The 12,205-nt window shown below is 37.9% G+C and overlaps 1 protein-coding gene across 1 annotated transcript in view; it reads left to right on the top strand.

The window, feature by feature from the left end:
* The window catches only part of ELP3 (elongator acetyltransferase complex subunit 3), a 102,202-nt gene that overhangs the window by 51,845 nt on the left and 38,152 nt on the right, over positions 1-12,205 (top strand). Inside the window, exon 10 of the mRNA XM_028494221.2 lies at positions 9,936-10,026. Coding sequence (XP_028350022.1) covers positions 9,936-10,026 — 91 coding nt within the window. The remainder of the gene's footprint in view (positions 1-9,935; positions 10,027-12,205) is intronic.

The raw sequence follows: 12,205 nt of genomic DNA, 5'->3' as shown, positions 1-12,205 counted from the left end.
GGAGCCGCAGGGCCCAGAGCACGGGGAGAAGGGTGTTCTCAGGGAGGAGGTGGTGGTGTGGTTCAGGCTGCTGCAGCCCAGATGTGTGAGGAAGGCATTCTCACTGAGGGCTGACCTGGCACCAGATGTCAGAGCTCAGCAGGGCGAGGAGGATGTTTCTGAGGGGTGTGGAGACGAGGACAGCAACACAGGGTCAGTAACTTGCAAGGGGTGGATCTAATAAGTAGATAATATTAAGGATAATGGGAGCTGGGTTTTCTGTTATCTGAAAATATGAAAAAGGAGAAAATTAGAATGTACCCCATGGTGTTTGGGAATAGGAGATACTGGTGTGAACTTGTGGTTTTCAACATATTGGTAGAGATAGAAATAATTGTAAATGTAACAAACGATAACAAATACAATGGTGTGTGCACATGTCCTTTTCACAGTCTGTTTAATGGCCACAATTTGTGCAGTTTTGTGCTGTTTGTTGGTGATTTCACTGTTTAAAATGGCCTCTAAGCATAGTACTGAAGCGTTGTGTGTAGTGTTCCTGAGCGCAGGAAGGCTATGCTGTGCCTTACGGAGAAAAGGCATGTGTTAGATTAGCTTCGTTCAGACATGAGCTATGAGCCATGAGTTTCATGATAATGAATCATCTGTCTATTTATTGAGAGAGAGAGAGAGAGAGAGAGACACCTTAAACAGATACACATAAAACAAGGTCATGTGTTGATCAGCTGATGGAAGTGCTGTGACCAGAGGCTCACAGGAAGCTGGGATGGAGTCTAGGATTAGACAATAGTAAAGTGCCAATGTTAGTTCCCTGATTTTGATGGTTGTATTACTGTTATGCAAGAGAATATCCTTGTTGTAGGAAATACTTAGAGTATTCTGGGGGTATTGGGACATCTTGTTCCCAATTTACTTTCAAATATTATACTTCAGGAATATAGTTATTTGTACCACACTTGGGAATTTTTCTGTGACTTTGAGGTTGTTTCAAAAAATTAATACAATAGAAACAAAGATGCAATAAGTAATACTAATAACAACAAAAGAAAAATAGCATTTGCATTTAACTCACTGGGGCAACCAGAGAACAGTGAAGACACTACTTCCCAGCAGCAGAGCAAGGCAACAGATATCACAGAATAGATAGAAATTTCACAGCCGTAGACACCATAGTTTTCCTACCAAGAGTAACAAGGCATAGATCACACGGGCAATCAGTTGAAGAATTTGCATCCTCCCCATTCATTTTTAGCTTTAAATTTCTTGCTGCTGTAACCAGCGAGTCAAAAGCAACAAAGACATTGCTATAACATTAAAAGATTAATTTTATGGGCTTTATGAAATACCACTATGGGACATTATCCTGGCTTACCACCAACTGAAAAAATAAGGATTTCGAGAAAACAGGAGCAGCAAATATAATCTCTATAGGAAAATTGTAAAGGGATCATGACAGGAAGAATTAAGAATATGTATATTATACAACCAAAAGGGTGTACGAGGAGAAAGGCATGATATTATGGATAACGAACATGAGGCTGATTAAAGACACCTCCCCATTCCCAGTTCTCCTGTCATGACCCCATTGCAGCTCTCTGGAGAGCTGTCCTTGTTCACATAGTACACTTAATACTTAATAACAATTTGGTAGCTGTGTTTTGGTAAAACAGCTGCATATCTCTGCATAAAAACTTTATGCTCCATTTACTGATGTTTTTAAAGTTATATTCAGATATAGCTAGAACTTGGTATATCTAGACTTCTAGAAAGAAACTTGTATCGAGGGCTCGATGGTAAAATGTTGAAAAAGAAGTGCTAAGGAAGGTGTTAATGGGTAACTCAAGGTTTACATACAGATGTGTACAAGAGAAGGCTGAGTGTTTAGACGGTGTTCAGGGGCTGAGAAACCTTTTGAGTCGGGAAAAGAGAATCGCAGTGTTTCTTCTAGCTTCAGTTTTAAACTTTTAGAACGATTCCGAAAATGTAGAAAACTGATAGTGGCCTAGAAGTGCAGTTAAGTACCCTCACTCTATTAATTTGGAAGCAGTTGGTTATGTCTTGCTGGAAAGAAGCCATTGGCAAAGGAAAAAGCCTCCTCTTAGGGTGTTTAATCCAGGTGATTTTAATAATTATAGTTTATTTTTGTTTTAAATCATAGTAAAGGAAAATCATGTGTGTCTTTTTGTTCTGTGCCTTTAGAAAATCTGGCTATCTCTATGTTGGTTCACCTAGTGACAGCTTCTACTAATTACAAGCAACTTGCTTAGTGTTGACTAGCTAATCTAAACTTATACATGGAGGAGAAGATTTTAGGAATTATTTTCTAAACAGGTATCAGAAGGAAGGAACAAAGGAAGGAAAGTGGGAGGGAAGATATTTCAAGTGAAAACACAATGTTTTACACTTGTCTTTTTTAAAAAAACACTATAATTTACTATTAGATTACCTGATTTTTTTTAATTGGCCATTTTCCCCACCCTCCCTTTTTTTAAAAATTAATTTACACTTTAAATTTTATGACAGTTGAGTCAATACCATTTTACCGGGTGTGTTTATGAAGTAGCATCCCAATAGATGATTCTGTATTGCAGCCCTGAAGGGTGCAGTCAATGATTAATTGTAAAATTCTGTCCAGGCACATGATGGAGCCACATTAAACTGCTGGTGCCCACAGGCTGTTTAACAGCTGTCTGCCTTGATGTGGTTTTTTAAAATCACTGTGAAGCATTAGAATAGAATACCAATTTGCAGCCAAAAGATGCTTCTGAAGTGCGAGAAACTTCAGAACAAAAAAGCTCTAGACGGCATTTTGAAAGGCTTTTGATGAGCAAATTGCAAATATTAGTGCCTCTAAGCTTGAAATGTTACCTGTGAAATAGAAAAGTGAATATTCTTGAATGTAATATCTCTTCAAGCCAAGAAAGTGAAACAAATTGAAAAACCTAAAAATAATTTTAAGTCCCACCTAGATGGATGTAGCAAGTTCGGATGGTCAGTAATCTTTCCTGGGTTTTGAACTCCTAGGAGTCTGTAACAGTGTCTATTTATATATTCCAAATTGCTTAATATACTACTTTGCACATAGAAGGTGCTCAACATACATAGAACTCTCTCTCTTCATTTTTAGTGAAAAAAACTTTATCACTGAAAGTGGAGATTGCCACATTTCTATTCCCTAATGAGGAAAAACTCCTGTCTGGTACACTCCAGGCATTTCACTGCCAAAGACCATTAAAGCCATATTGCATTTTGTAGTGACAGACATAAATTTAAGGACATTTATGAAGTGTCGGCATCATTATAAAGCCCTGTGTTACCAGGTCCACGCTGACTTGTGCTTTGGGGTAGTCAGTGCCAGCTTCAGGGACATGCGACCTGTGTAGTCTCATAGGTCTTTAACTTGGCCTAATGCTCTGCTCTCACCGTCTTGAAATCATTAATAATTTTTTCAGAAGAGGCCCCCTGTTCTCCTTTTGCACTAGGCACCACAAATTATTAGCTAGCCCTGATGGTAATCCTGTCTTTCTGTCATATAGTTCTGCTTAACAACACCATATGATAAAATCTAGACCATAGAGAGTTACTTGTATTGAAAATTTTAGTGTCTTTTAAAAGTACCGGTTCACAAGAGATCACTGAGGAAATCAAAAATACCTATAAACAAATCACAATGAAAACACGAGGACCCAAAACCTATGGGATGCAGCAAAAGCAGTTCTAAGAGGGAAGTTTATAGCAATACAATCCTACCTCAAAAAACAAGAAACATCTCAAACAACCAAACCTTACACTTAAAGCAATTAGAGAAAGAAGAACAAAAAAACCCCAAAGTTAGCAGAAGGACAGAAATCATAAAGATCAGATCAGAAATAAATGAAAAAGAAATGAAGGAAACGATAGCAAAGATCAGTAAAACTAAAAGCTGGTTGTTTTAGAAGATAAACAAAGTTGACAAACCATTAGCCAGACTCAAGAAAAAAAGGGAGAAGACTCAAATCAATAGAATTAGAAATGAAAAAGGAAAAGTAACAACTGACACTGCAGAAATACAAAAGATCATGAGAGATTACTACAAGCAGCTATATGCCAATAAAATGGACAACCTGGAAGAAATGGACAAATTCTTGGAAAAGCACAACCTTCCGAGACTGAACCAGGAGGAAAACATAAACAGACCAGTCACAAGCCCTGAAATTGAGACTGTGATTAAAAATCTTCCAACAAACAAAAGCCCAGGACCAAATGGCTTCACAGGCGAATTCTTTCAAACATTTAGAGAAGAGCTAACATCTATCCTTCTCAAACTCTTCCAAAATATAGCAAAGGGAGGAACACTCTGAAACTCATTCTACGAGGCCACCATCACCCTGATACCAAAACCAGACAAAGACGTCACAAAGAAAGAAAACTACAGGCCAATATCACTGATGAACATAGATGCAAAAATCCTCAGCAGAATACTAGCAAACAGAATCCAACAGCACATTAAAAGGATCAAACAGCATGATCAAGTAGGGTTTATCCCAGGAATGGAAGGATTCTTCAATATATGCAAATCAGTCAATGTGATGAACCATATTAACAAACTGAAGGAGAAAAACCCTGTGATCATCTCAATAGATGCAGAAAAACCTTTTGACAAAATTCAACACCCATTTATGATAAAAACCCTCCAGAAAGTAGGCATAGAATGATACTATACATAGAGAATCCTAAAGATGCTACCAGAAACTACTAGAGCTAATCAGTGAATTTGGTAAAGTAGCAGGATACAAAATTAATGCACAGAAATCTCTTGCATTCCTATACACTAATGATTAAACATCTGAAAGAGAAATTAAGGAAACACTGCCATTTACCACTGCAACAAAAAGAATAAAATACCTAGGAATAAACCCACCTAAGGAGACAAAAGACTTGTATGCAGAAAACTATAAGACACTGATGAAAGAAATTAAAGATGATACAAACATGGAGAGATATACCATGTTCTTGGATTGGAAGAATCAACATTGTGAAAATGCCTATACTACCCAAAGCAATCTACAGATCGAATGCAATCCCTATCAAACTACCAGTGGCATTTTCCAAAGAACTAGAAGTTTGTATGGAAACACAAAAGACCCCAAATAGCCAAAGCAATCCTGAAAAAGAAAAACGGAGCTGGAGGAATCAGGCTACCTGACTTCAGACTATACTACAAAGCTACAGTAATCAAGACAGTATGGTACTGGCACAAAAACAGAAATATAGATCAATGGAACAGGATAGAAAGCCCAGAGATAAACCCACGCACATATGGCCATCTTATTTTTGAAAAAGGAGGCAAGAATATACAGTGGAGAAAAGACAGCCCCTTCAATAAGTGGTGCTGGGAAAACTGGACAGCTACATGTAAAAGAATGAAATTAGAACACTCCCTAACACCACACACAAGAATAAACTCAAAATGGGTTAAAGACCTAAATGTAAGGCCAGACACTATCAAACTCTTAGAGGAAAACATAGGCAGAACACTCTATGACATAAATCACAGCAAGATCCTTTTTGACCCACCTCCTAGAGAAAGGGAAATGAAAACAAAAATAAACAAATGGGACCTAATGAAACTTAAAAGCTTTTGCACAGCAAAGGAAACCATAAACAAGGCGAAAAGACCACCCTCAGAACGGAAGAAAATATTTGCAAATGAAGCAGCTGATGAAGGATTCTTCTCCAAAACATACAGGCAGCTCATGCAGCTCAGTATCAAAAAAACAACCCAATCCAAAAATGGGCAGAGAAATAGAACTACCATTCGACCCAACAATCCCACTCGTGGGCATATACCTGGAGAAACCCATAATTCAAAAAGAGTCATGTACCACAATGTTCATTGCAGCTCTATTTACAATATCCAGGACATGGAAGCAACCTGAGTGCCCATTGACAGATGAATGGATAAAGAAGATGTGGCACATGTATACAGTGGAATATTACTCAGCCATAAAAAGAAACGAAAGTGAGTTATTTGTAGTGAGGTGGATGGACAGAGTGAATGAAGTAAGTCAGAGAAAAATAACTGTATGCTAACACATATTTACGGAGTCTAAAAAAAAAGCGATTCTGAAGAACCTAGGGGCAGGACAGTAATAAAGACGAAGACGTAGAGAACGGACTTGAGGACACGGGGAGGGGGAAGGGTAAGCTGGAACGAAGTGAGAGAGTGACATGGACTTAACATGTACTACCAAATGTAAAACAGATAGCTAGTGGGAAGCAGCCGCATAGCACAGGGAGATCAGCTTGGTGCTTTGTGACCACCTAGAGGGGTGGGATAGGGAGGGTGAGAGGGAGACACAAGAGGGAGGAGATATGGGGATATATGTATGTGTATAGCTGATTCACTTTGTTATAAAGCAGAAACTAACACACCATTGTAAAGCAATTATACTCCAATAAAGATGTTAAAAAAAAAAAAAAAGGACTGGTTCATTATTAAAAATACTTGTAGAGCCCGTCTTCCTTTCCCTTCATCTCCCCTTCCCATCACCTCCGGAGACAGTGCTACACAGGTGTTGACAGCAGCATGCCTGGCATCTGAAGAAATGGAGAGTAAGAGTAGTGAGTGCAGAGGTGGCAATGAGAGTAGTTGGGAGATTGGTTATACTGAGCAAATAAGTTGTTTGATTTAGCAAACAAATAAATATACTAAAGATAAGAGAGCCAGATTTCTCACTGTCCAACGGGATTTACAGACATTGAAGGGTAGAAAGCTGAAAAGAACACTGAGGCACTGGATTAGAATTGTAATTATCAGCATGATTTCACAGCTTTTTAAATTTATATATAGAAACGGTCATAATGTTTATATATATGAATATATGAATATAAATATATATACACATATGTATATACATACATAAATTTCTTAGTTGTGTATGCTGAAAGGGTCTAGAGGCAGTGATACCCCAATAGTAATGAGCACAACGAGTGCTCAGATCTTGGTTTCTAAATACCACTGTCCACTAAAAGGAATCAGGGATGCTTGGATAAATGGCCAGTTCTAGGACTGGGGCAGCAAACATAGAAGATCAACCTGGAACATCATGTTGTTCCAGAAAGTAAAGAAATATTCAAAGAGGTGGGAACATGTCAAAAGGACCCCAAAGCCAGCCTAAATGCATGCCCACTGACCAAATCTAATGTAAGCAACAAAATAAATACTGTTAATATCAGATTACAGCTCATTGAATAAAATAGAAATCTATGTGTTTATAAATAAATGAATAAACAGAGAAGGGAACATTCTTCCTTAAAATACATGCTCAACTAATAAATGCAGAAGGGATGGTAGAAATAGATAATCACCGTTGGTTGATTTTGCTGTTTAAAATGGCCCCCACATGTAGTGCCGAGATGCTGTCTATCTAGTGTTCCTAAGTACAAGAAGGCTGTGATGTGTCTTACAAAGAAAATAAATGTGTTAGATAAGCTTCATTGCAGCATGTATTATAGTGCTATTGGCCACAAGTGCAATGTTACCGGATCAATTCTGTGTTAAATAAAGTGTTTTTAGCTGGAAACACACATAAAACAAGGTTATGTGTTGATCAGTTGGGGGAAAGGAACTAAAGGCTCACAGGAACCTAACCCTGCATTTTCCATAGGAGCAGTGCTTCAGTGTTTGCTAATTCAGTGTTCATGGCACATTATAGGACTTCACTGCCATGAATAACAAGAATCAAATGTATCTCACATAATGGGTACTGCCGAAAGCGATAAGTGTCGTTGCAGGGGGGGTCCAAGGAGCCCAGGCTTTTATGTCTCAGCACAGAAAGAATTCAGCGAGAGTCAAAGTGATAGATAAGCAGTGATTTATTAGAATAGGATGCTTGTGAGGCTTACAAGCGGCTGGGCAAGAAGGTGCTGCGCCCTGAGAACTTAGTGGGCTACAGTTTTGTAATCAAAGGAAAAGTGGGGAGGGTGAAAAGACCACCTTCTTCCTCATTCTTGAGTAGACATCACGCTTCCATCATCAGCTCCTCCTCCAGATTGGGCAGGGGAGTTTTCTTGTCCCTACATGGTCAAGCTAGGACTGTCATGGCACTATGGAAAAATTATTTCAGGTCTTTCACTTTGAAGTGTCCCCTTTCCATAAAGTACTGTTTTTTATGTGTGCAGAGAGCATGTCCGAGGGATCATTAACTTACTGAGCTCACTGGGCAGGATGTGGGTCTCATGTCACCATTGTTTTTATTGTTTCGGGGCTTGTCTCATGCATAGGTTTTGTTGCTAAGCAGGCCTGCTTGGCTTTGTGGTTAAGCAAACCTGCTTTCTTGAATGACCATTAACTTACAGGGTCTCCCAGACTTTTTTCTTTACTTTACAATCCCCTAGTGGGATTAACTATTTAACTGCCTAAGTTGTCCCTTTACTTTTTCCCTATCACTAACAGTGGTTGCCATTGGTTTTATCAGATTAATTTCATATGACGTATAACAGTGTTCAAAATTTTACTCTGTTGTGAAACTATACATATGTATTTGTGAGTGATTTATAAAATATTTCAGGGTTAAAAGGGACATTTGGAAGACTAACTTTGGCTTATATAATATGAAATAGTAAAATATTTAAAACAGTTTTTTGTACATTTCTTGCTAAAATAAACTACTTTTTAGTTCACTAGCCTTCTTTCAGTTTCATCTGCTTACTAATTTAAGATGAATTTGATTTTAAGAAATTATAGTTCTAAAGATAGAAAGTTTATTTTACTAGAAAGTATAAGTAAACCATATCTATTAACTAATCACTCTAAAATATGTTTTTTATGTTGCTCTCAGTTTGAACTCCCTGATATGTCTTTCTCTTAAAGAATTTTGGCTTATCAGTGCTTTATAGTTGCTTCCAGAGCCTGATAGATTTATTGTGTAGAGTTTTTAATGCTAATCAATTGGCTTTTGATACTTTTTTGAGTGATTAGGGAATATCTTATTAGAATCAAATGGATGAATTAGCTAATTGTATTTACTTAACATTTGGAGGGATAAGTGAAAAGAGAAGGAAAAGACTCAAGCTGATTCAAAAGCAAAAATGAGAAGAAAAGATAAATGACGTATTCTTCAAGTCTTCTAATCAACCAAATATTAGACAAAAGAAATTGGGGATTTGTCTTTAAACTGGAGATGTGCTGAGCATATTCTTACTTTAGGGGTTTTTTTTTTAAACTGTCTTGTCTTTAGATACTGATTTTTGTCTACAAGGGATAGTGAGGGCTACTACAATGAAACTCATAATTTCAACTTTTGATTGATGTTTCCTTGATGCCGGACACTTTACACTATATTAATGCCAGGAAATAAATTTTATCTACTCTCATCTTTAGGCAAGTTCTTATTCTTCAAATGCACAGTCACTTCTAATTTAGATTTTTAGGAAATGGAAAAAAATTTATTCTTTGAGACCAGTTGTCTAAGCCAGGCTTTTGCGCTTCCTGGTTACTTGTCATTCAGCAACTGTATGGGAAAGTGCTTGTGAGCTATAAATCAGTGTGTTAATAATAATTTTTATTTCTCCTCTTAAATTGGACTTTGTAAAAAAGTTTTATTTCTTGTTCTGTTTAGTACATGTCTGTCTCTTCAGCCAAAAATCATTACTAATGGTTATTGGACATTTGTTTTGTACTTTGTAATCTTATATAAACTGTTTTCATCAGATGTTTCTTAGAAAAACCCTGAGTGATAGGTGAAAATCATAATTTCATAGATGGGAAAACTGGGAGGTAGAAAAGCGGTGAACCTTGCTTTTGGGTCAGAATATTCAACCTCTGCTTTCCTGGTCGGTTTTGAGGTGGGGAGGGGGTGGTTTTGTTCTTTTTGTTTTTTTTTTAAATATCCCTGCCTTTTACTGCTGTAGGGAGTGACTTATATTTTGCAACAGCTGGTGTTTTTCTCCTACAGAGATATTCCAATGCCCTTAGTCAGCTCAGGAGTAGAGCATGGTAACTTGAGAGAGCTGGCATTTGCAAGAATGAAAGACCTTGGAATACAGGTAAGAGTCTGACCATAACTGTTGAGATCAAAGTAGTCTGAGACACGAAAACCTGTGATACTATCACATTACAAACTTACAAGTTTGGTCAAAAAGCTTTCATGTATTGAAGCCATTCTTACTGTGTAACACATTGAAATTGAAGCTAGTGGTTGCAAAGTCTGCATCCTATCCCCTACACCCCTCTGCTTTCTTTTGAAAGAGCGGAGGTTTGTCAGCTTAATGGTTGTTTTTTCTGCCTTCTCAGATTGCCAACTATGTGTTCAACTCCTTTTTTAAAAAAACTTTTTTTTTTTTTTTTGAAGTATTGGGTGTTCGATTCTTGACTAGTGGTTAGAGAAGAATACAACATTTGAAGAAACAAGGGTTACATGCTGAAATAATTAGCAATGTTATTGCCCAGATATACCAGTCTCCCTCGCCCCACCCCACCCCCATGTCTATTCACTCACTAATTTATTTCACAAATATTTACTAAGCACCTCCTTTCTGCTTTCCCTGAAAGAGCCAGGAATCTGCAATTTGACAGTCTGTGTAGATGATTCTGAAATCACGATAATGTTTGAAACTCAGTGCCCTAGGAGCTATTTCTCAGAGCTGCTAAAGAGAAAAGGCCAGGAGGGTGTCTAGGCCTGAGCACTGATTCCTGGCCTCTGCCTTCAAAGATTCTCATTCACTCCATCTGGGATGGAGCTATGGGAGGTTCTCACGCACAGTGCAAACATGGACCCACACTTTGAAAGAAGTCGTTGAGAGGACTGCATATCATGTTTGTGGACCCACCCAAAACATTTTGTTCTCTGTCAATATATTACGGAGAAAATTTTTCAGAAAATTGTTTGTCCATAGGCGAGTTTGTGAACATTATGGCTTATTCTACCCTCCCCCCACAAAAAAAAAAAAATTTCAGTTCTAGAAAAACAGCAAATGTGTGTACAGTAATGAATAGCCCCAAACAAGCATGTGCCTGCTCAGCTTCCCAGTCCCTACCTGCCCTTGTTGTCCAGCCCCTCCTCCTCCTGCGAATACTGCTGTCGAGTGACCCACCTAGCCTGCTCGGCCCACTAACCTCATCAACCAGGCACTGTTTTTAACCCTGTACCCCTCTTAAACCGTGATAGCCTCTCGTAAGATAAACTGGGATTGAGTCTAAAGACTGGAATTCAGTCACACCGAAAGACATCTAGTTCACATAGGCAGTGTCTTTACTAGAAAATAAGCACACACCAATCTCTGCCTTAAAAAGCATTCCCCTCCCCTCCAAAAAAAAAGAAAAAAGCATGCAAGTGTTCATTAAGAGCATGTAATATGGGTTCCTGGGGCATGGAAATAGCTTAGTTCTTACAGAACTGAATAATGTGCTCTTATTTTTCTCATGGAATTCCATCCATATATATACTAAATATACTATTAGTAGTGTAGCTGCATGACATCATCAGATTTCCTATGGCGATATTTTCTCACTGATGGAAAATGTTAGAATCCTGGAAATAATTTTTACAGTTCTATAGGGGAAAATATACCATAGGGCCTATAATAGTTACTGTAATTATAAATGGCAGGCTGTGTAGCCTGCACACTGGGTTGTGGAATAGAAGCAAGAGTTACATCACATAGCTTGGCCGTGCAGACCAGGTGCTTCCGTAGCATCCACAGGCAGCTTTGTGCTTCCCAGGGACACTCAAAGAGCCAATCTGCGACTGTGGTTCAGATTGTATAATAAATAGATCAAGGTTCTTTCTTTCCATTCTTCTTCCTTCCCTTCCTTCCTCCCTCCCATCCTTTCTTCCACAGAGCCCTTCTCTGCAAAAAACAGCAGTCTTAGCTTCCCTCTTTCTGACATTCCTAAAATGATACAAATATGGTGATGCTAAAAATGTTAACTGCCATAAAATGGTGAAGGTTTTAAAAAATTAGGAATTCAGTTTTTACTCTTCGGTAGACATAGTTTTGGATTGCGCTTTCAGATACAGTTATATCCTCTGGATTTTTAGATTTTAGGATGTATGTTCTTTACTTTCAATATTTGATCTCCTTTGGATTCTAAACTTATTTTAAAAGCAATACTGTACCAACTTCATGTATTTCTAGTTTGTTTTTCCCTATCCTCAGGTTTATTAAAGATGGCTTCATTTTTTTTTTTTTTTTTTTTTTTTTTTTTTTTTTTTTTTTTTGCTGT

This window comes from Physeter macrocephalus, chromosome 9, assembly GCF_002837175.3.
Source record: "Physeter macrocephalus isolate SW-GA chromosome 9, ASM283717v5, whole genome shotgun sequence".
NCBI lineage: Eukaryota > Metazoa > Chordata > Mammalia > Artiodactyla > Physeteridae > Physeter > Physeter macrocephalus.
The sequence above is the reverse complement of the archived record's forward strand: the minus strand, read 5'-3'. Positions and strand labels throughout refer to the sequence as shown.